This window comes from Charadrius vociferus, unplaced genomic scaffold (assembly GCF_000708025.1).
Source record: "Charadrius vociferus isolate BGI_N301 unplaced genomic scaffold, ASM70802v2 scaffold545, whole genome shotgun sequence".
Classification (NCBI taxonomy): domain Eukaryota; kingdom Metazoa; phylum Chordata; class Aves; order Charadriiformes; family Charadriidae; genus Charadrius; species Charadrius vociferus.
Genome location: NW_009648590.1, coordinates 648423 through 673955, shown reverse-complemented (window position 1 = coordinate 673955; position 25533 = coordinate 648423). Strand labels below are relative to the sequence as shown.

General features: G+C 39.8%; 1 protein-coding gene across 1 annotated transcript in view; it reads left to right on the top strand.

Moving 5' to 3' along the window:
* Positions 1 to 1241: 1241 nt before the first annotated feature.
* BBS9 (Bardet-Biedl syndrome 9) overlaps positions 1242 to 25533 on the top strand; it is a 316290-nt gene continuing 291998 nt past the window's right edge. The window contains exons 1-4 of the mRNA XM_009886210.1: positions 1242 to 1353; positions 10063 to 10213; positions 11459 to 11523; positions 13991 to 14104. Coding sequence (XP_009884512.1) covers positions 1242 to 1353; positions 10063 to 10213; positions 11459 to 11523; positions 13991 to 14104 — 442 coding nt within the window. The remainder of the gene's footprint in view (positions 1354 to 10062; positions 10214 to 11458; positions 11524 to 13990; positions 14105 to 25533) is intronic.

Genomic DNA, 25533 nt, shown 5'->3' with positions numbered 1-25533 from the left:
GGAGGGGGATGTAGAACCGCCGGTCTGCGCCGCACCTATCGCTTCGCCTCAGACCGCGTCTAAGCGAGGAGCTCCCGAGGGGAGGGGGGCGAGGGGCTGGCGCCCCGGAGCAGCTCGGGCCGCGCCGTGCCCGGGAGGTGCCGTCGTGTCCCGCCCAGGTAAAACCTCGCTGCTGTCTGTCGCTCTTCTCCCGCTCCGGGGTGTGTGTGGTGTCCGGGCAAGGCTTCTGAGGTGCTGCGGGTGCTGCAACAGGGGCTCTGTGGGGGGAGAGGGTGTGTGGGGAGGGCTTGTCCTGTCGCCAGCCTGCGCTCGGCTGCAGCAGGTTGCCTAGCTAGCGTAACAGCGGTAACCGCCTAAGGTGAGAAAATAAATGATTTTTAGTTGCCAGTCACGCTTGGCCTTAAAGAGGAAAGGCGCGAGCTCGCAGGCTGCTCTTGCTCCGAAGGAAAACAAGGGGCGAGCCCATCGTTTTTCCTTTTTTCTCGTAAAAAAAACCGCCGGAGCTGGCGCTGCCCGGCTGCCCCTCACCTCCGCTGCAGGCGGTGGGGTCGTCTGTGTTCAGGTTTGTCCCGCCCGTGGCAGAGCACAGGCATGGAGCTGTGAGTTTTGAATTAAGGTAACGTTATTGTCAAGCCGCCTACAAAAGGATTAGTCTCCTCCCCCCTCTTCTTAAAATAACAGCAGGTAGGGAGCAGAAAAGCTGATTTGTGCCCTGCCTGACCAAGTTCTTTAGTCGTGTCACTAGGGCATCTTCAAGGCGATTACTCGGTGGAGGTTTTGATGTTGTCTGTTTGTCTGCATTTACTTTTCTAAAAATAAGTTTTCTTGCAGAAAACTTGTATCAGAATATTTTTTTCTGATACTTCTTGATAAGAGAGAAAGCCTCGGTTCTGTGACTTTGAAAACTTACATTGGTTCCTTAATGCTTGTTACAGAAGGCTTTTAACAGTTTAAAAACAGTGGCTATTTTTTTTGCTTTTTCTTCATACAAATAACCGTGTCTACCATAACTAATTTCTAAACTAAAGACAAGAAGTTTCCTAAGGTTGTTTTCTGAACTGCATAACCAGAAACCTAAGGCACTTGAAATTAACACTTATTCAGCTCACACTAGAGCAATGTGAAACTGAAAGATGGAATATACTCAATGAAAGTCATTAATAAAGAAAGTTGCTTGTATAAACAGTTGTATATGTATTAGTATATACTTCAACAATGGTTTGTTTCTCTTTCAGTAAAGAATGTCGTTGTTTAAAGCTAGAGACTGGTGGTCTACCATACTTGGAGAAAAGGAAGAATTTGACCAAGGCTGTCTGTGTGTTGCTGATGTGGATAATAGTGGCAGTGGACAAGGTAAATTCAGAATTTTAAGTTTTAAGTTACACAGCTGCAGGTTTGGTTTGACCAATGCATACTGAAAGGTTGTTAGGCAGGCTAGTTGGCTAGTTAGTTTAAAGTCTGCTATCTTGAATGTGTCCTTGTAGGCTTAAGAAGACAAATTCAATGCCACTTGTATATTTGTAGGTTTCTAAACACTTTAATTCTTGCTTGTGTTCAGTAGTAATTTTTCTCATGTCTTAGTTTTTTTCATCAATACTCCTGGTCAAAAGGAAAGGGGTTGACAGGGCCAGGTGAATCTGGCAAATCAGTAGCTGGCTACAGGACTAATGCTGCGGCCAGGGGTTTGGCTTCTTAGATCATGGGACTCACTTTAAGAAGCTTGGTCTACTGGGACTGGATGAGGTCCACCTGTCAGAAAAAAAGGAAGAATCTTGTTGGTCAGAGGCTCGCCAGCCTTGTGAAGAGGGCTTTAATCTAGAGTTGCTGGGGGAGGGGAACTGGGTTCCATGCCACTCCTACCAATATGATGCTGATACCAGTAGTAGAGGCCCACAACCTGGATATGGCTTGCAGGTCAGCAGGAGACCACCTGGAGTGCAACTTGAAGGAAAAAAGCTACTCCAGCCAGGGAGCTAGATTCATCAGGGGCCCAACTTAAATGCCTCTATGCAAACACATGTAGCGTGGATAATGAATAAGTGGAGTTTGAGAAGTACTCATGCCTGCAAGGAGACATGGTGGGGTAGCTCTTATGACTGGAGTGTTGAAACAGATGGATACAGGCTCTTCAGGAAGGACAGGCAGGGGAGATGAGGAGGGGATTTCTTCATCTATATAAGGGACCAGCTGGAGCATGTGGAGCTCTGCTTGGGGATGGATGAGGAGCTGACTGAGAGCTTATGGGTCAAGATTAAAGGGAGGGCAGGGACGGGTGATGCTACAGTGGGGTTCTGCTACAGGCCACCTGACCAGGAAGACCAAGTGAATGAGGCTCTCCATAGACAGATAGGAACAGCCTCACATTTGCAAGCTCTGATCTTCATGGGGGACTTCAACCACCCTGATATCTGTTGGAAGGACAACACAGCAGGGCATAAGCAGTCCGGGAGGTTCCTGGAATATGTTGATGATAACTTCCTTTTCCAAGTGATAGAGGATGACCGAGCGCTCATGGGTCAGGATTAGAGGACAGGCAGGAAGAGGTGACATTACAACGGGGGTCTGCTACAGGTCAGCACCAGGAAGACTGAGTGGATAAGGCCTTTTATCAGACAGAGAGGAGCAGCCTCATGTTCACAAGCTGTCATCCTCATGGGAGACTTCAAGCACCCTGGTATCTGTTGGAGGCACAACACAGCAGGGCATGAGCAATCCCGGAGTGCCATACTGGACCTTGTTCTCACCAACGAGGGACTGGTGAGTAACATGAAGCTCAAGGGCAGCCTTGGCTGCAGTGACCATGAGACGGTGGAGTCCAAGATCCTTAGAGCAGTGAGGAAGGTGCACAGTAAGCTCACTGCCCTGGACTTCATGAGAGCAGACTTTGGCCTCTTCAGGGATCTGCTTGCTGGATTACAGAAGGATAAAGCCTTGGAAGGAAGAGGGGCCCAAGAAAGCTAGCTAATATTCAAGGACCATCTCCTCCAAGCTCAGGAGTGATGCATACCGACAAGGAGGAAGACAGGCAAAAATGCCAGGAGGCCTTCGTGGATGAACAGGGAGCTTCTGGACAATCCCATACAGGAAAAAAAAGCCTACAGAGGGTGGAAACAAGGACAGCTAGCCCAGGAGGTATACAGAGAAATTGTCCAAGCAGCCAGGGATCAGGCTAGGAAGGCTATAGTCCAGATAGAGGTAAATCTGACCAGAGGCATCAGGGGCAACAAGAAAGCCTTCTATAGGTATATCGGTGACAAAGGGAAGACTAGGGAAAATGTGAGACCACTCAGGAAGGAAACAGGAGACCTGGTCACCCAGGACATGGAGAAAGCTGAGATACTCAATGACTTCTTTACCTCAGTCTTCACTGGGAAGGGCTCTAACCACACTGCCCAAGCTGCAGAAAGCAAAGGCAGGGACTGGAAGAATGAGGTACTGCCTGCTGTAGAAGATCAGGTTTGAGGCCAGCTGAGGAACCTGAGGGTGCACAAGTCCATGGGACCTGATGAGATTCATCTGCGGGTCCCAAGAGAACTGGCAGATGAAGTTGCTAAGCCACTAGCCATCATATTTGAGAAGTCATGGCAATCTGGTGAAGTTCCCACTGACTGGAAAAGGGGAAACATAACCCCTATTTTTAAAAAAGGTAAAAAAGAAGACTGAGGGAAATACAGGCCGGTCAGTCTCACCTCTGTGCCTGGCAAGATCATGGAGCAGATCCTTCTGGAGACTCTGCTGAGGCACATGGAAAATGAGGTGATTGATGACAGCCAACATGGCTTCACTAAGGGCCAATCATACCTGACAAATTTGGTGGCCTTCTCTGACAGCGTTGGTGGATTAGGGGAGACCAACATATGTCATCTACCTGGACTTATGCAAAGCATTTGACATTGTTCTGCATGACATCCTGGTCTCTGGATTGGAGAGACATGGATTTGACTGATGAACCATTCAGTGGATAAGGAACTGGCTGGATGGTTGCACTCAAAGAGTTGAGGTCAATGGCTCCACGTCCAAGCGGTGAGCAGTGACAAGTGGTATTCCTCAGGGGTCGGCTTTCTGGTAAAAATGTGCAGATCTGAAGTGTCAGGAACATAAATATATATTTTTTGCTTTACTTTCTGCAGCAGGACTTCTTAGTGAGAAAAACACTGGCTTCTTGATCAAAGCTTGAAAATGAGAGTAGATGGAAGAGCTGCTGTATGTTTTTTGAAAGCAGATGCAAGCGTACTGCACCCAGGCTCCAAGCTAAGCAAGAGCTGTATGTTAGCTTGGTGTCCTAACAGAAGTAGTAGTATCGCTCCCCCTGCACTCAGTTCTCATCTGCCTACAAATTACTTGCAGGCACACCCTTATTGCAGAGTTAGGACAAGAATGGAGATAGAGAGGATTTTTCCCCAGCAGTATAACATACATGGTATGAAACAAATCAAAATTATTTCTCCGATGAAGACAGCCTGAGAGAGTTGGGGTTGTTCAGTCTGGAGAAGAGAAGACTCCAGGGAGACCTTATAGCAGCTTTCTGGTTTCTGAAGGGGGCCTACAAGAGAGTTGGAAAGGGGCTTTTTACAAGGGCATGTAGTGATAGGATGAGGGGTAGTGGCTTCAAACTGGAGGAGGGTAGATTTAGAATAGATATTGGGGGGGAAAAAAAACTTTCACTGTGAGGGTGGTGAGGCACTGGCACAGGTTGCCCAGGGAAGTTGTGGATGCCCCATCCCTGGAAGTGTTCAAGTCCAGGTTAGATGAGGCTTTGAGCAACCAGGTCTAGTGGGAGGTGTCCCTGGCTGTGACAGGGGGATTGGAACTAGATGATCTTTAAGGTTCCTTCCAACCTAAACCGTTCTATGATTCTGTAATTACTCTGTCAATGGTAGATATTTTTTAAAACAGAACGTTTTCAGTTAGTCATGGGAGCAAACACACATTGTAAGTTTTTGAATAAAAAACTTAGGGGGGGAAAAAAGGAAGGTGAGAGCTAATAAGCTAAGATTTTAGAAAAACAACCTACCTGGAAAATAAGGGGCCATTGAAATTATTGATGCTGAGTAAGCCCTGCTTTTCTATGTTGTCATTAATAATGTGGAAATGAAGTGGAACTGAAGTGATGTCTGAGGACAATTACAGCAGTACATGGTCTTTGTTAGGGCGAGTTCTTGTGTGTGTATGTTTTTGAAATTAATAAATAATTGGGATCCTTATGATACACTCATGCTCATCTTGGTGCTCTGTTTTAACTCAGTAGTGGTACTTGAATTTGATTTCACTGTTGCCTCAATCTTTAAAAATTGTTTTTATTTTAGATTGTTCAAATCCTCCTGGAAAGGGACAAAGTTGAGCTGTTGCTGGTTTGGTGTACAACCTTTTTCAGTAGAAATTCATAGAATCGTCTAGGTTGGAAGGATCATGGAGTCCAACTGTTAACCTAACACTGCCAAGTCCACCACTAAATCATGTCCCTAAGTGCCATGTCTACCCATCTTTTAAATACCTCCAGGGATGATGACTCAACCACTTCCATTGGCATCCTGGTCCAATGCTTGACAACCCTTTCTGTGAAGAAATTCTTCCTAGTATGCGATCTAACCCTTCTCTGGTGCAACTTGAGGTGATTTCCTCTTGTCCTATCACCTGTGACTTGGGAGAAGAGACCAACCCCCACCTCGCTACAACCTCCTTTCAGGTAGTTGGAGAGAGTGATAAGGTCTCCCCTGGGCCTCCTTTTCTCCAGGCTAAATGACCCCAGTTTCTTCATCCTAGTAAGACTTGTTCTCTAGACCTGTCACCAGCTTTGTTGCTGCTCTTTGGACGTGCTCCAGCACCTCAGTGTCTTTCTTGTAGCGAGGGGCCCAAAACTGAACACAGTACTTGAGATGTGGCCTCACTAGCGCCAAGTACAGTGGGACAATCGCTTCCCTAGTCCAATTGGCTATACTATTTCAAATACAGGTCAGATGTGATTGGCCTTCTTGGCCACCTGGTCACACTGATAGCTCATATTCAGCTGGCTGTTATCCAGCACCCCTAGGTCCTTTTCTGCCAGGCAGCTTTCCAATCCCTCTCCTCAAGCCTGTAGTGTTGCATGGGGTTGTTGTGATCCAAGCTCAGGACCTGGCACTTGGCCTTGTTGAACCTCATACTATTGGCCTCGGCCCATTGATCCAACCTGTCCAGATACCTCTGTAGAGCTATCCTACTATCAAGCATATCGACATTCCTGCCTAACTTGGTGTCATCTGCAAACTTACTGAGGGTGCACTTGATCCCCCTGTCCAGGTGATTGATAAAGATATTAAGCAGAAATGGCCCCAGTACTGAGTCCTGGGGAACACTGTCTGTGACCGGCTGCCAACTGGATATAACTCCATTCAGCACAACTCTTTGACACCAGCCAGTTTTTAACCCAGTGAAGTGTATGCTCATCCAAGCCACGAGCAGCCAGTTTCTCCATGAGAATGCTGTGGGAAATGATGTCAAAGGCTTTACTAAAGTCCAGGTGGACAACATCCACAGCCTTTCCCTTGCCCACTAAGTGGGTCACCTTGTTGTAGAAGGCAATCAGGTTAGTCAAGCTGGACCTGCCTTTCATAAACCCATACTGACTGGCACTGATCACCTGGTTGTCCTGTATGTGCTGCGTGTTGGCACTCAAGATGATCTGCTCCATAATCTTCCCTAGCATTGAGGTCAGACTGGCACCCCTGGATCCTCCTTCTGTCCCATCTTGTGGATGGGTGTCACATTTGCTAACCTCCAGTCAACTGGGACCTCCCCAGTTAGACAGGACTGCTGAAAAATGATGGAAAGTGACTTGGTGAGCACTTCTGCCAGCTCCTTCAGTACCCTTGGGTGGATCCCATCTGGCTCGATGCACTTTTGTATGTCTAAGTGGTGTAGCAGGTTGCTTACCATATTGCCTTAGATTATGGGGGCTTGATTCTACTCCCCATCCTTGTCTTCCAGCTTAGGGGACTGGGTACCCTGAGAATGACAGATTTCATTATTAAAGACTGAGGCAAAGAAGGCATGAAGTTCCTCAGCCTTTGTTGCTATGTTTCTTCCTGCATTCAATAAAGGATGGAGATTCTCCTTAGCCCTCCTTTTGTTGTTAATGTATTCATAGAAACATTTTTTTTTATTGTCCCTTATGGCAGTAGCCAGATTAATTTCTAGCTGGGCTTTGTCCTTTCTAATTTTCTCCCTGCATAACCTGATGACATCTTTGCAGTCCTGAATTGCCTGCCCCTTCTTCCAAAGGTCATAAACTCTCTCCCGCACTCCAAGTTTTAGTCAAAGCTCTCTGTTCAGCAAGGCTGGTATTCTTCTCTGCCAGCATGTCTTTTGGCACACAGGGAGGATCTGCTCCTGCACCTTTAAGGTTTCCTTCTCGAAGAATGCCCAGCCTTCCTAGACTCCTTTGCCCTTCAGGACTGCCTCCCAAGGCACTTTGTCAACCAAGCCACTAAACAGGCCAAAGTCTAACATCTGGAATTCCAAGGTAGCAGTTCTGCTAACCCCGCTCCCTAGTTCTCCAAGAATTGAAAACACTATCGTTTCATGATTGCTGTGCCCAAGACGGCCTCTAGCCATCACATCACCTGCAAGTCCTTCTCTGTTCACAAACAACAGGTCCAGTGGGGTGCCTTCCCTAGTTGTCTCACTCACCAACTGTGTCAGGAAATCATCTTCCACACACACATCAGGAACCTCCTAGACTGTCTGCTGTATTGTATTTCCAGCAGATTATCTGGCACGTGTAAGTCCCCTATGAGCAATTGTGAGACTTCTCCCAGCTGCTTATAGGATATTTCATCTGTCTATTCATCCTAGTTGGGTGGTCTCCAGCAGAGTCCTGTCACAATATCTGCCCTGTTGGCCTTTCTCCTAATTCTTACCTGTAAACACTTGACCCTTTAATGACCATTGTCAAGCTCTAGACAGTCAAAACACTCCCTAACATACATGGCCACCCCACTGCTTCTTCTTCCTTCCCCGTCCCTTCTGAAGGGTTTATAACCATCCGTTGCAGCACTCCAGTTGTGCGAGTCATCCCACTGTGTTTCTGTGATTGCAGTTATATCATAGTTTTCCAGCTGCACAATGGCTTCCAGCTCGTTCTTATAACCATCCGTCGCAGCACTCCAGTTGTGCGAGTCATCCCACTGTGTTTCTGTGATTGCTTCCAGCTGCACAATGGCTTCCAGCTTGTTCTGTTTGTTGCCCACATTGTGTGCATTGGTGTAGATGCACTTCAGTTGGGCTATTGATCCCACCACCTGTTTTGGGGGAAAAGTCCCGATTCCTCTGTGACTGTTTTCAGGTGCTTCTGTGGTTTCTAACACATTAATAACCCTTGAATCTTTGCTGCTGTGTGGATTTCCATCCTCTGCAGCCACTGAGATGGCAGACCAAAGGACCTCACTAATATGCTGTCCCTCAAACACTGGTGTGCTGCCCCCAGGCTTATCTTGAGCGAGCCTGGTTTTCTCCCTTTCTCCCTTCAAATCTAGTTTGAAGGTCTTTCAATGAGCCATTCTAACTCCTGCACAAAGATTCGTTTTCCTGTTGAGACAGGTGTACCCCATCTGGTGCCACAAAGATGATCAGAGCACTGGAGCCCCTCTCCTATGAAGACAGGCTGAGAGAGTTGGGGTTGTTCAGCCTGGGGAATGGAAGGCTCCAGGCAGACCTTATAGTGGCCTTCCAGCACCTAAAGGGGGTCTGCAGGAAAGACGGGGAGGGACTCTTTATCAGGGAGTGTAGTGATAGGACAGGGGGTAACTGTTTTAAACTAGAAGAGGGTAGATTTAGATGAGATATGGGGAAGAAATTCTTTACTGTCAGGGTGGTGAGACATGGGAATAGGTTGCCCAGGGAAGTTGTGGATCCCCCATCCCTGGAGGTGTTCAAGGCCAGGTTGGATTGGGCTTTGAGCAACCCGGTCTAGTGGAAGGTGTCTCTGGCCATGGCAGGGGCATTGGAACTACATGATCTTTAAGGTCCCTTCCAACTCTTAATCATTCCATGATTCTCCTACAGTGGACTAGTTACAGTTGCCTAACCACAAATCAAAATGTCCTCACTTAAGTATTTTTAAGGAATTAATAAGTAAAAGGCATTTTATTTACTGCTGGTGGAATACTTGTTACTGAATTGAGGAAAAGATGAGAGTGGGGAAGGCAGTCAGTATTCTCTGAATGTGGGACTTAAGGGTGCAAGTTTTTTGTGGCTGAAGAAGAGAGGAAACAAGAAGCTGTTCTGAGCTTTTGACGTCGGGTCCTTTGGAACTATGGCAACCTTTTAGAACCTGGTGAACTTGGTTTAGGAATACTTGAGCATTCTCCTGACTTGTGGACAAGTTTTATTGGTTTTAATTTTGATCTCCATTGATACGATGATGTATATCTAGAGGAAATAAGTACCGGCAACCAACTTGGTTGTTGTCATGGGAGGCACCTCTTTGGGTTTTTTTCATTAGTAACTTCTTGTTATTCACCAACAAGCAAATGCCTACTTGATTAAAATACCAATTCTGGAATAACTCTGATGTAACTATTGCATTCCTCTTTGAGATAATGGATCCCTCTCAAGAGTAGGTGATCTCAAAAGCCTGGCTTTGTTGATGTGATGTAGTAATCTGGATTTAGTTTGCATTTGGATAAATGTCATTGGTCCCAATTTTAAAATGTCACACTTCTGCTGGTGTGATATGTGTATGCACAAATCCAAGATGGAGAAACTGAAAGTTCAAAATACTCTTCGAAACCAGAATGGGAATTTTTAAGAAGTGTGAATGTCAACCTGAATTGATGGAACAGTAATAAGGATCAGTGCCACCGCCATGATGATCGCCATATTGAACCCTTTGCTGACAGGTTTTCATGGATTTGCAAAAAGGCCAATTGCTAATCTTAACCTAGAAGACAGAGCATAATCAACATTAATTGAATCATGTAAATATTTTATCTTTTTAGGGTGTTCTTCTGCAGCAAATTGAATTCCACATGTGCTATTGTATTCTGTAGTCTCCTTTGGGGTTTTTTGTTGTTATTTTTTTAGATAAAATTATTGTGGGCAGTTATATGGGATATCTCCGAATCTTTAATCCACATCCTGTGAAACCTGGAGATGGAGTACAACCTGAAGACTTGCTCTTGGAAGTGCAGTTACGAGAACCAATATTGCAGGTGGAAGTGGGAAAATTTGTTTCGTAAGTCAACAACAGGCTACGTTGCTGTTTATTTAAGGCTTACTTGTGTTTTTTTTCTTTGTTTTGGGGGCTCTTTTCAATTTCCATATGGACAACTATTAAGCACATCTATGAATACTGTAGTATGTGTTTGATCTGCTTTTTGAATCATCTTGATATGAGAGAATTTTTACTTAATGTACATGTGGGGTGTAATCTTCCAGATACTTGTACGATTTTTTCCTGTAGATCTTTTTTCCTGTGGAAGCGGAAAAACCTTATATTGAAAGGGTTTTTTAGATGTTAAGAAAACTTGACTAACTTGTTATGATCAAAGATGTAATATTGGCCAGTTGTTTGGGTTTAATAGAGGGTTGAAGATCTTTAATTCCAATGAATTTAGTGGAAGTAAGTGGCCCGGTAGAGCAGAAATACTATGACTCAAACAAAAAGGCCTTATAGTTAATTTGCTGTAAGAGAATCTACTTAAGAGAACTTTATTTTAAAAATGAGAGAAAAAACCAAACTAATATGAGGATAATCACTCCCAAGAACATATTATTCAGCAACCGCATACATACTTATATACATACATACTTTTTTTAATTCACTTTTGTACCAGCTGCATGGAACCTAAATTAATTAAACTATAAGGCAGAAGTCAGAAACTTAAAATCCTATATTCACGTTCTTCTTTCCCCAAACCTAAGTAATATTTCCTGCAGAGAAAGTTCTTGTGCTGTAACTATAGAAAAATGTTTTAGATCATTTCACAGGGTAAGGCATTAGAATTCCTGCACAGGGTCACTTCATGAGTACTTGAATAAAACAGGAACAGTTTCCAACTGATACAAGCCTTTCAGCTGTTGCCATTGGTTTCAGAGCACAAGACTTTCCCATGGTTAGTACAGGTTTTTCTCTCATTTTTAAAATAAAGTTCATGCTGCAGCGTTAGAAGTTAATTTCAAAATTATAATGAATTCTTGAAGAACATATATTTAGTTGGTTGTAAGAATCTACTTAGGAGGACTTTATTTTAAAAAAGAGTTCTTAAAGGATTTGTTTTTAATTTTGAAATGAACTTCTAACACCGCAGCATGAATTTAGGAAAATTAGTACTTCTGAGTTCTTGTGCTAGCATCTAACACCCAAACCTTTAGATTTGGCCTACACCTGAAACTAATTTCAAGATGTTACTTGAATTTTATCCTGTATGCATTTTACTTGGAACATATCTTAAAAGTGCTTTTTTAACCTTCTTTACAGTGGTACCGAAGGACTTCATCTGGCTGTACTGCATTGCCGGAAACTCTGCGTATATGCTGTTTCAGGTTAGTTTACAAATACAAGCTTTCTAGTGATTTTACATGTATTCTAAAGTTTGAATTAGGTTAAATGCTAAACTTGGCATATGCAGTGTTTGCTCATCATCCCTGAAGAGCTGCAGTCATGTTCTCTCACTCCAACTCATGTATGAAGAGGAAACATTATTAATTAGGTCTGGACATTTTCCAATGGTTAACAGAGATTTGCTGATCTACTCAGTGCTTGAGATGCTGTGATGTGTGTGATGGTCTGTGGTTGGTAGTGCTTGTGAACAACTAGTTCTCATTACAGTGTTAGCTGTGGGTGGTACTCTTCAGCACTCTAATCAACAAATGGTTGTTTAATGATAACTTAGCTCGTTAAAAATGGAACACTTATAATGATATATGAACTCAAAAATCCAAGTAATTTCTTAGAAACACAGAACTTTGGTAATGTTGCCCAAGAGAAGATAGGAGGTTAATGCTGGTAAAAAGGTGAAATTACTTTGTGTTTCCCTCAATACTCGTTCTTCTACTGCTTTGTCTGGAAATTCTAAGTGCAATTTTCTCTCTGTATGTAAAGAGGCAAGTCACAAAATAGCTATTCTGTGCATTGAATTCTCTCTAATATATGCTTAAAGCAAAACATCTTCAAAATTCAATAGACAACTATACACGTTTATTTTCCCTGTGCAGGTACAGCTGTGGCTCCATTCATTATAAGAGCATGGTTTTCTCATAGGAGCAGCTTGCTTCCTATTCACAGCCTTGTAGGCAGATAAGTTACAAACACATGCTCTCTTCCCAGATTCTGTTTGCCTTCTCGTTAGCTTACCCAGAGACACCTGCAGAATTGGTCTTTGTGATACTTTGAGATGCACTGCAGTTTTCATACTTTCCCTTCTCTGTAACAGTGCTTATGTCTTAGGATTGTAGCCTACCAGTACAATTTTTATTAAAACAATTTATTTTAAAATTTGCATTAATGGCATACAGCAATAAGTCAGTCTAGATTTTTTTCTAGTTATAATTTGCTGTTTGGTTTACATGGTGTAAGCATTTAAGTAATAATAAAAGTGAAGTTTTGCAATCCTTTCAAAGACTTTTCATACTAATTTGTATTACTATTAATTCATGCTGTAATGGTAATTCCTCTCATCTGAACAGGTACTTTCAAACAAGCTCCTTTGAGAAATAACGATCATTATTTCTTTATGCTTCCATGGCAAATTACACTTTCATAAAGTGGGATTTTTACTTGCTTTATATGTGTTTCTATATCTGTGATTAGTAAAATAGTTACGCTGCTTCTCGACAACTGAAAGCATCCTTCAGGGCTGACTAAAGTATGGCCTGGATATTGTATTACAGTCTGTATATGCAGACTGACTACTTTCTGACTTGTTTTACCTCTGGTGTTGCTACTTAGCTAGTTAGTTATCCAGCCAGGGCGTTTTCCCTCATGTCTGTTCCAATCCTTTCCCTAACATGGGCTTGCTTTAGGGGTAATTGCTTACAAGCTATATTGGATTTTAGTGGGGGGAATTGCCTAAAAGGTTAGCATAAGCTACAGATTTTTCATAGCATGTTGTTTAAGATGTTGTTGAAATAATCTTTTTATACTTAAAGCTGTTGTAGGATTTAACCTAGATATCACTTATTCAAAACACCTTTTTCCCTGCTGATGTGACTGTTCTCAAAGGTGTTTGGTTTTTGTTTTGTTTTTCTTTTTAATTGCTAATATTAGTCCTTAAGTGTTACTCTACATGATTAAGAACTTTGTTTTCTTCATGGGGTGCAAGAAAGATTTTTGATTATCAAAAGGGAAGCTTTAACTTCAGTTTCTTTAGAAAGACTTTTTGAACTTCTGCTAGTTCTCTGAAGGAGTCAGGAAGTCAAAGTTCATGCAGACCTTTTCAAAGAATGTGATGTATATCATAATACTATTTTTGTTAACATATGTTTGTTTCTTATCTTTGCATTGTTGATCACTGCATTGAATTTCAGTCAAAGTAAAGGCAAGTGATAAATGTGCCCTAAGCATAGCTTTAACCAAATTATAGCTAATGACTAGCTACAGCTTGATTTGAAATGAAGACTATTACAGCTGAGGCTGGCTGTTGGATATAGTATATTCACTGAATAACTAGAGAATCATAAGAATTCTGCTTTTAGCAGGCCTTTTTCTGATCTTAGAGGTATGCCTAACGTGAAGAAAAATATATTTAAGTAATAAAATCTCAGCCTCTTGCTGGTATAAGTCTTTAGACCGTATTTGATATAATGAGACTGTATTTCTGGTTCTGGCCTTTAGGAATTTTGTAGTTTGGTGATTTTATTTTTTTTTTTTTAAGAAAGCAGCAGTGTGAGCCTTCATATCTTAGAGTCTAGAGTAAGTTATAATTTTTCAGTGTGTTGAAACTGGTACTCCTTTAATTCTTCCACATTGCATGGATCAAAGATATAAATATATACTCTTTGTTTGTTACAGGAACTCTGGGAAATGTGGAACATGGGAACCAGTATCAGATTAAACTGATGTATGAGCACAACCTTCAGAGAACTGCTTGCAATATGACTTACGGTCCATTTGGTGGTGTAAAAGGTAAGTTGAGGATTAACTTAAATTTTGAAAGGTGACATGTTGCTGCTGTCTAGAGGAAACCATCTACAAATGATGGTACCTTTTATCTGATGCATATAGAAAATAACTGAAGTTAAAATGGGGCAAAGAATATTAAATGCAGAATAGGTTTTTCCTCACATCTGGGAACAGGATATGAATTTACAAGGATAATACTGATTTTAAAAAACATTACAAAAACCCTGGCTCTTCCCTTGTAAAATACTTTAACATCTAAAATAATTGTTTTCTTCTATGCTTTCATTCTGTTTTGCGTTTCTGCAACTCGCTTATCCTGGACAAAGAAAAAAGTTAACATCTTCATTCTTTGAACCTAAAGTATCAAGTGTCTTTAAAGATATATAATGCAGACTTTAAAAAAATATTTAAACTTTGATTGGAAAAACATAACAGTGGAAAATAATATTTATGGTGTGTTTGTAGTTTTGAATGAGACTAATAGATATCAGTCTTTTTGAACTTGTGACACAATTATGAATGTTTTAATGTTCCAATCTGGACGCGTTTAGGTTTGCTCCATACGATGGTTCTTTCTCTTCAGAAGTAAAGTTTGTCCAACAGTATTGGAGAGTGGTAGTCATCTGAACAAGTAGTGTCCCTAAACTGTTGGCAGAGTGATATTCCTTTACCAAGGCAGAAAGTCTTCTGAGTCAATATGGCAAATATATGCAGACAATCCCGCAGTTCTGTGTCCGTAATAATTCTGCAATACCTTACCCTAAACTCAAGCTTGTCCCTGGGCTTAAAGTCAGCTGACCAAAATTCATACTGATTGAAGAGATTTTCACCAACTACTTTTGCACAACCACCTTGGGAAAAACAGTCAACTCATATGGGTGAGAAGGTATCTATGCTATGATTATCTTGAGGGGTGAGTGTATAGGGCATAGGCATATTCCTGTTAACAGCAGAAAGTCAATACAGAGTTTCCTAAATCTGAGAAGAGGGAATAGTGTGCTTCCTGACATACTATAGTGGAATTGCAGTAACAGATGTATTGAGGGGATCGTAAGCTAAAAGTTGTGAGTGCCTGGGGTGATTCAAGGAAAACAAAAATACCCATGTACTGCCATGCAGTTCTGCAGAATAAACTCTCCGGATTTTTGACGTGCATGTTGCCACCATGAAGGTCTGAGTAGAAGTCTGACCACCAGCTCAACCTTGATGCCAGGCCTGTCTCTTGTGTACCTTATCATGAGCTGTGGGGAATGCAAATGATGTAATGAAGAAAATGTCTTTGCAAGCTAGGGAGAGAGAAAGTAATGTTTACCTCAGAACCTACTCAGCCAACCAAACACTTCTCAACACGTAGGATGGTCAAAATGAGGGCCAATTCTGACAAAGCAGCAAGAACAGCAGAAGGAACTCTGGTAAGTTCTGCAAACTTCTGTTGTTTTCTAGTACCACTTCTGTCCCAGCGCATCAAGCTGCTTTCCTTTTCCTTCTTTCTTCCCAACGTTCCAGTTCTCATTAGTGTGTTTATTGCTGTGGAAAAAGAGTGACCTCGAGTCTTCTTTTGAGGTGGCAAAAATGTTAATAAACAAGGAAGGCAGAGATTTGTGTTCTGTAATAAACAATACATGTTCATATCAGCTTTCTGTTTAAGACCTATATCTGGGAAAATTATAGTGAATGTTCAGGTACTTGGTAGCGGGCTACTAAGATATATTGAAGCATCAGAGAAATAGGTAAAAAGGACACGGGAGAAAGTTCTTTTGGGGAAATGAAAGAATGTTCTTTTTTGTAAATTTCCTGGGCTAAATGTTCTTTTTGTGTGGCTTTCCTGGACTTCCTTGAGGCTTATGAATGACAGTGTTGTGGTTTTATTTCCATCTTGCAAGACCGGCCAGAATGAACCAGGAAGAAGGTCTATCAAGTGTTGTTAATTTTAGTAAACAGATGCCTGTCCTCATCTGGCCTGCCGTACTCTCTGTGTGTATCTCTTGGCTGATGTTCTGGGCTGCAGTTGAGAGCCAGCCAGTCTATTTTTTTAATATCTGCCTTCTACAGGCTTCTCTACAATTCTTGGCCAGGCATTGGCTAACAGTCTCTTTCGCCTTCAGCAGAGGTCAATTCATAATGGTGGTAGCGCTGTGTGGTAAGCGTGCAGCAGTGAGCTTGTTTTGCTAGCAGTCTGACCTCTGTGCCACACTCTAGAAGTGGACTAACAAGACATAGGGAGGGTTTTCGTATTTATTGCCTTCTGTTATTGCTGTGACTAATATGTGTCTTACTGCTATGCTCAAGCATCCTTGAAACAATGCGAAGGTGAAAGAGGCACTTCAGAGGTCATGTTTACAGAGCTACTGAAGCAGACACAGGAGAATGGCAGTTGAACAGAAGGAGGAGAGCATGCGTACAGGGAAAGCATGCTGTGGGAGTGTTGGGGAGGACGGTGAATGTGAGTCCCCCAAGAACATAATATTTCATCTGAGGAATCAAAGAGTGCTGCAGGAGTTGACACAGAGCACTTGATCTTTGTAGGGGCTCAGCCTTGCTCAGATTTCTCTTGCTGAAGATTATGCCTTTTCCTTTTTATGGAACACTTAATCCTTTACTTTCCATGGTAAAGAAACTCATTCTACCCAGCCATACCAGTTAACACTGGCAAAAGAAGAATACAATTGACTTTGTGTATGCTAGTTTGTACTGGTGTCCTCTAAAACATTCTTGAGGGTCCTTTCTTGGGATAAACAGTTATTTGGGTTCTAGTTAATGCTCTGTTTCTTTTTTTGTTGGACTTCTTCCAAACAGTTGCCTGTCAATTTAACAGATACTGTAAAAAATGATCAGTTCACTATTGCTTGCTCTTACTTCAGATTACTTGCTTACTTGCCTCTTGGCATTCAGATTTCTCCGGTAATCATTCATAATGTGATTTCTACTCATGTGCAGATGTGATCTGTGCTGTCTAGTGGACCACTACAGTTGTTGCCTTAATTGAGATGCCAAGTGCTCTGTTAGTCTCTTGATGCTGTGAGGTTGCATAGTCAATTTCGAAAATCAGGATGTAAAGACAGCACATAGTTTCCATTTCCCATCGTGCATCTCCTTTAGCCTCTGTGGTGGCCTGTGCTCATTCCTTTGGAAAAAAAAGTTTAAATTTCCTTTGAAAAGGGAGGGCTGAACAGTGAAGAAGATGGCTGAGCTTGCCTCTTCCTGACTGCTGCCCCTACTTTATAGAGAACCCTGTGGAGAAAGAGCTTGAGCATGCTCTCTTGTCCTCAAGAACCTTCCACAGTGTGGTATGGGGTATGTAGGATTGCAAGAGATGCATAAAACAGGCTGGAGGCTGGGTGACTGATACTAAAATTGGGGAATTCCAATAAATAATAAATAAAGTTCCATAAAAAGGCAGCAAGGTATGCATAAAGGTATAGAAGGGAACTCTGTTTCAATCCAGCCGTTCTTTAACTTTCTGAGTTGCTGAAAATGCAGTTCTCTTTAGATCCTTACAGGGGCTGAAGAGACAGAGATTTAGTCAGACCAAACTTCCAGTTTTCATAATATTAAAGTTTGGTTTAGATTGTATTGGAATAGAATCTGGTTCTCCAATTTACAAAGCAGCTTAGTGTCTTTAGGATGCCTGTCTTTACAGGAGAAACTGCCTAAATTTTTTATTTTGAGTACTATTTGACTGAGAGTCCTATCAGAGCTTTTCAGAAATTAAGCAGAATAGCTGTTGGAAGCAAATGCTCTGCTACTGTTTTATGTTTTGGTTGGTTATGAAGCTCCACTAAGCTTCCTTCAGCTGTTTGTAGTTAAGTGTGTGCTTACATAAACTTCTCCCTGTTCCTACTCTCTGCAGCTTCATTAGTGAGGAGGATTTCTCACAGCTTCTGTTGATGTGGTAGCTGGGGAAGAATGTCTCTGCAGTTGCTTGACATGTTCAAAATATAGAAACGAATATCACTAGATGTGTATCACATTCTCAGTCAGCTTCCTCCACTGTAAGTTTTTGCTCTCCTGTCCCTGCTAGTTTGTGGCAATCTTAAACCCTTGTTATGTTATAATCTGGTCTCTTAAACTGCAGATCTGTTTAGCTGAAAAGTGATGGAGATGTAAAACTCATTTCTCAACTGGTGATTTTTCAGTCTCTTGTATTAAGAAAAAGGATATTATAGATTTCTCTGAGGAGAGAATTGTGAGATAAACAAACCTATTTTGTAGCCTAGTTGTTAGCATCTTAATTCTTGCTAGTGTCTTCAGATTAATGATTTGATGCTATTAGCACCTTTCACATGTGAAAGAATTCACATAGATGTTCTTGTAATAGGAACAGATGAAGACAATCAACAAACTCCTTTATTTAGCTTCATCATAGAAGGTTTGAAATCTAAATTAAAGAAATGATTAAAGCTATAGAATAAAAAAACCAAAGACTGGGAAGTTGTCTAGTGACTTGCGTAGATTAAATGTGCATTTGTCTTTAAATAGCAGGGTGTGAATTGTGGTTGTCACCACTAGATGGTCCTCTCATCACAGTTTTTGTTTAGTAGGCTGTATCTCTAAAGCTGAATTTATACTTGAACTGATTCTACAGGTGTATTTACTGCAAGACTTAATGAAGTATAGAAAACACAAAAGCACTTTCTGAAAACCTGTGTAGCTAGAAGTGTTTTATTGATTATAGCAAAATGTATTCTGTTGGTTGTAGAACTTTAGCAAAAAGGAGAAATGAACTTGACTCTTACTTTCAGCAAAACTGTTAAGGGGCCAGACATGTGGGCAATAACAAGGAAATCCCTTATATGTTTAGCAAGAATCCTAAACAAAACTAATGGAAATGTTTGAACAAAGTAAATGGAAAAAACTCTATAAAGATGAAAATATAAATCAAGCACAGTGTAGCCAGAGTTAGTTGTGACTTACAACTTTAAAAATCTGTAGCAAAGGGAAGGATTATAATACATGCATTGTATTGCATGTATTAAATGCAATACATTGCATTTCTTTGCTGCTTGTCCTCAAACCAGGACACTGCTTTAACATTACATTTGTTCCTTGTGGTCTCTGAACACTGGTGCTAAAATGAAAACATGAAACTATCAAGAACTGACATAGGAAGATCAACTAATCATTTTATATTTAAAAAATTCTGTATTGTTAGCCCAGACTTAAAAATTGAACTTGATTTTTAAGTCATTGTCTTTGTTATGTAGAATGCATATATCTGCATTTCATATTTCTGAACACTTCCTCATGATCTTAGGGCTGTAAGTTGAGTTTGCCCTGCAGTGCTCCGATTCTAGCATATGGGTCTTTTTAGAAAGGATGATTCATGATAAAACCATGAGTTAGTAGTGCTGAACACTGGTTTTCAACCAAGTGAACTCTTAACCTAGCCACAAAATGTCACAGCTTTTAAGTAATGAACAGATTGTACAGTCATTTACTTCAAATATAAAATTTAAAGAACTTGAGGTGACTCTACTGCAAGCTCTTTTGATTTAATTTTTTTTAAAGAAAATGAAAGTGAAAAAGCATACACTTTTATGATTTCTATTGCACCCTTACCTAGGACGAGGACTCAAGTCTACAAAAATTTTACTGTATATAACATCACATAATTTTTATAAGGTCAGGTTATACTATTATGGCATCATGCAATTATGTCACTGGAAATTGCTGTATTAAAGGTTCAACTTCTATTATATGAAGTGATGTTTGCTGATAGTTTACAATATCTTGGAAGGTATGCATATGACATAATTTGATCATAGTTTCATTCCATTCTTAAATTTTGTGTTTACAGTTCCACCAAAATCATGTAGTTTATATTCTCTTTGTTAGAATTTGTATCTCTTGGGTCTGGTTCTTTTAATTAAAATAATGCTGAGTTGGATCTGTTCTAGCTGTGCAGAAATTTTGATTAATTAATTTACCAGTGTTGGCTTCAATTATATGAAACAGTAGCAGTGAGCTATCCTCATGTGGTAGTATTAGAACTTCTTATAAATGGGTAGTCGCTCAGATAGTTGAGATAATTTTCAAGTACTTACTTGGAAATCGCATGAATTTTCATGCTGGTACAGTAGAAGATTTGCAGGCAATTGGCATTAGGGAAAACTAGTTTTTAACTCAAGGCAAATAAATTCATATTACTTCATAATTAATTTTACAGCCTTTTTCTAATGTGATATGATATTTAGATAATTAGTGCTGCAAGTATCTTAATTTTGTACCTGCAATATATAGAAAGAAACTCTGTCCTGTGCCTTGACTTTGTCTTGTTCACATTAAGGGTATTTAGACATGGTGTGTTGTCCTGCCCTTAGAGAAATCTGAGAAAGAGACACTAACTTGGAAAATCACTCTTATTCCTACATTACCAGTTTCTGTTGAATGGATTACAACTCAGCTATCTTATAGCTGTTAGCCTAACTTCTTCTGCATCTTGAGAAAGAGTCAATACACTACTTGTGTCTGACTGTTCTTAAAAAGAGACATTTACTGATGTGGAGCCTGCTTCTAAGTAATGATGGTATTATTCTCTCATGCAGTAAAAGAGAAATGCCCTTACTACTGCTTTGAAAAAGTGAACAGATCAGACCCCAATTTCATTCTTTGCCTTTTTTGCCTTGAGTCAGATGTGAGTTACGTTTGAGGAAAGCGTATGCAATAAATGTCTGCTGAAATGAGATAAAGAATGGAGAAGTGCTTTAAAGTAAAAACAAAACCACTATTACTTGAAACTTAGGTAACTTTACCAAGTATCACAAAAATTTCCTGTGGTCAGTTGTGCATTAGACTGAGTGGTGGGCAAGGTAGTAGCTCATACATGAACAAATAACAGTGTATAAGGAGTGAATACTAAAATTCTACGCTTTGAGGGCTGGTGTATGAAGTGCAAGTTTCCTGAGCTCTTGTCTGAAGTGCTTAGGAAGCATGTGAATGATCACATGCTGTAATAGGAGGATGACCTTTCCCAGGTGAGGGTTGAGTTCTGTGATTGTTCTCTAGGGTATAAGTTTTACCTTAAGGTGGGTCTGTGAACATTCTCAACACTTCCAGTTTTCTTTTTCAATTTATGTTATTCAGATTTTGCCTTCTACTTAAGAACTAAAGAAACAGCGTATTGATAGCTTTTCCAGTGGGACACACAAACTATTGGGTTACTCTTGAATAGGACAATAATTTTATTTAGTGACAGAGAGAAACCGTAGCTTAATAACCTTGCTTTCTTAGTGGCTGAGTTATTTTTGAATGATGTTCACTTATCGATAATGGCTTTCTATTTTCACTGTGAAAGCAATATTACCATTTTGTGTGGTTTCACAAAATATACTTGCATTATCTAATAGTTAAATAATCAGTGAATTCATCCACATTTTATATAACCTCTTCAAATGAGTTCATAAATTTTTCAGAATTGGATCCTCCTAATAATGCACAGGTTTTGGAATTTAATTTTTAATTTGAAACCTTAGCACCTTAGGTTGGCTTCCAGAATAGTTCAGATTTATTTGAAGTTGTTCAATGGATACTGTACCAATAAAAGGAAATAATAAAACAGTAGCAAAGGGAAGGAAAAAAGGAAAATACAGTTTTGACATGAAAAAGTTCCAAGCGAAAAAGTGTGAAAAAACCTTGAACCTATCTTTTTCTCAGCAAATGGCCTTGAATTCATTTTACTTTTATTATAGCACTGGCCTAAAGGCAAAGTATGTTTAAGTGTTACAACAAAGAGAGTGCTATACGGAGGAATTTTTTTAATAATGAAATACAACATATGTGTAAACCATGCAACCTAGTAACAGGAAACTTTATAAGAAGGGTAGACTGCTTAACTTTTCCACAATTCTCCAAGAATGAATTTTATTAGGTGTTAGTCAGAAAAAAATTATCAGCTGAGTTTTATGCTATAAGGTTAAATGATTCTTATGACTATGTTTAAATACAGCAGTAGTATAAATTTAGACTTTGATTTCTCGGCTAGTTCTATTAAGGAGCAGAATGTTTAACTGTTACCTTCCTGTTAAATTGCTTCTGGATAAGGACAGATTATTTGAAAGGCTTGGTCTTCATGAGTGTTTTCTTGGAATAGAGCTGCTGATGACTGCTTCTAAATGGTTTCTCACATAACTTTGGAAACCCATTAGTGTTTTTTTTTTTTTAAATAATGGAGTTGGAACCTCTTCTCTAAATTGAACATGTGAATGGAAAAATAGTCAAGGAAAACATTTTCTGAATCTCTTACCATCCACTTCCTTTCACCTTCCTCAACTTATCTTAACAGTAATGAGTAAGATCACAGCCTGACTGAAGTAAACGCTCCCATTGCCTTCAGTTTGCTGGAACTTTGCTTCAGTTATAAATTTCTAGATATATCAATTAGTCTGCATTTTGTTTAAACAAAGCACTATAATTAAAATGAAGTAAACCCAATTGTAGAAATATGTAACTTTGGGAGCAGTTGAGTAAGTGAAACTTTGTTTTTCAAAACTTTGATAGATTGTATATGATGCTTTTTCTAGTTTCTTTTGTTGAAGTATGGTACCCAAATGTGTGCAATCATTGCGCACTGGTAGTATAAAATGTTTTGTATCTTGCATGTGGGGTTATGGCTTCTGCAGTACTCCTGCCAAGAATCAGCGAGTGCCAAGCAGAACAATAATTACCTCATATGTTTTTAATAGCACATGTATATTAATAATGACCCAATCTTGCATTTGTCTTTTTGGTGACATATTGTTGACTCATATTTAATTCATCATCCTACTCTAATCCCCAGATTCTTCTTCTTAGTGCTATTGCCTGCCATTCTCTGTTTTCCTGTGAGACAATTGTCTGAGATCATATCAGATGTTTTACTTAAGTTTAGAGATGCTGTCTCTAAAGTTTAGAAATGCAGTGTATATTATTACCCTGTCTAATAAATAGTTTGGCATGATGAATTTTTTGTTACTTCAAACCTATGTACAGCTTTATTATTTACATATGTACTTTCTTATTAGATGTTCCAGCAGTTCATGTGGATACATTTGTCTATCAGATTTGTTTGGTGTTCCATATTTTTTTTATCCAAAATAATGCAGTTTTGGTTCTAACTATTTAGTCTCTTTTGTCTTCTCAAAGGGTCTTTCAGAAATGTGTGTATGTAGCTTTTGTTTATTTTTCTAGTGTTCATCTGTGACTATTTCATTACAAAAAAAGTCTCTAACCTAGAGAAATTTATTTGGAAGATCACCAAACCCGTGTTAGTTTCTTTTCCTAGAGGGGTGAAATGTATCTTGTACAGGCTATGATGCTTTCTACTAATTGTACTTTGTGTTATTATGTTTGGTGCAAATAATTTCTGTTAGAAATCACTCTACTATGTCATTCAAAAGAGATTTTTTTGGAGATTTTAGGTAGTGGTGAGTAGGTCTGAGGGTATCCTTCAAGCACAGAAGAGAACGCAAAGCATAGACAATGAATGCAGTTTGCCTGTATCAAAAGTGAGAGGAAACAGACTAGCAAGAAGAGATAAAAATCAGTGAAAATGCCACAGGGTAATTTTACTTTGGATTCATGAGGAGAATTCTAATTTTGTTCTATCCAACAGCACCAACAACAATTTGTTCTAGTCCTTGTTGATAGGTTTATCACTGGGAAACTTGAACAGCTGTGCATATGCAGATGAGTAGACTTAAGTGTCGCCAAATAACTAGAAATTAAAGAAGCAGAGAAAAAGAAGAAAACTTGTGGTAGTCTTCATTTTATGCACTTGTTTTGTGGAAGACTGCCATGTTGTCTCCTCAGTGGTAATGCAGGCTTTGGTCAATGAGACTTGAGCTTACATTAATCATAGTTCTTGCTAAGTAGCAGAGCCTTTGCCTACTGGAAGTTTAAGGGCTGGTGCTGTACAATACTGTCATTTCAAGTGGCATAGTTTTAAAGTTTTAGGGGAAACTGGAGAAGTTCCGAGGGGTTTAAAAAAGCACAAAAAAAGTTTAGCGGACCAAAAAGAAAATTTTGGTTATTTGATTCAAAATTCATTTTTTACACAAAATTAATCTGTAGCTTTACCATGCATTGCTGTGATTGTCTGCTCTGTTGCCCCTTGTATAAAGTCGGATCAGATGAGAGTGTTCATAACTTAAAGAAATAATGCTAGTGCCTTGCTAAATTTTTGCATTTCTTTAATGTGACTGAGTCTGATTATGAGCAGGGTTTAATAAATACAAACACGAATACTCCCCCAAGATGTATTTGGTGACTATAGTGAATAAAATGGACAAGGAAGGTTTACAGCAGAAATAAAATGTATGCAGTTGCTGTTTAGTACGACAATTGATTTGAATGAAAATATGTGTCATCTTGCTTACCTGCAAAAATACGAAAATAATATTTTGCAATGTTAGTGGCAAAGTAATAAGGTCATTCGAGTACTTGCAGTGTGCTTCCAACAGTCTTAAGATACAAGATAACAAATTTGTTCCTGCTTGCTAACTCTGTGGTGTCTTTTCTGAGATATTGCCAGAAAGGAAACCAATAGGGATGGTGATTTTTCTGATAGAGATGTAATTCACTGACTCATTTGACCACAAAGTAAGAGTTAGTCCTTTCTGTGTGTTGTGTACTAGCCTAGGATATATATATATATATAGACAAATGATCTGAATGTGAAAAATGGCTGTATTTTATTGGTGTTCTTGAGGATACTTAGTCCAGCTGCTTATTTCTGATTTTAAAGGCATGTTTGAAACTTCTTGAAGAGGTATAGGTGTTCCACTGAAAATTCTGTAAAATAAACTCCCAGTTTTGAATTGTAAGCTTCAGACAGTTATACTTTGTTATAAGCTATTTTTAATGAGGTATTTGGATATGACTTCAGTTATTCTGGAGAGCATTCTTCAGCAAATATTTTCAACAATTCTCTCCAAAAATTAGTAAAGAATCGGAATGCTTTGGAAAGTGCTTAGGAATCATGAAGCTTCTTACTCTAAGAAGACTATAAATGGAGAAGTAGGAGAAAATGTGGGGAATTTCACTGGGTTTTAACAGTGGGATTTTGTTATTCTGTTTGGTTATAAATTTGCAGGTCTGTCTTAAATGGAATTTTAAAGGGCGTAGATTTATTGTATGATGGTGACTTAAGATCCTACTGATCACTTTTTAAAGTACCTAAACTACTGCAAAATAGGGCTTATATTCAGCTGTAATTGAGCTCCATGAAATGTCTGCTCTTGATTTGTGATTCATTAAAAACATCCATAGGCCTTAAATAACTATTTAGTCAAAGGCTATTGATTTGGAAAGGCAACTGCTGACATATTTGTCTTTATTTCATTTTTATTTGTGGGAGATTTGCTAGTTCAGTAAGATGTTCTAGAATATTTATATAATGTACAATAGGTGTATAACTTCAGATGAGGGTAGCTTTACGTTAGAAAGGTTCACAGCCT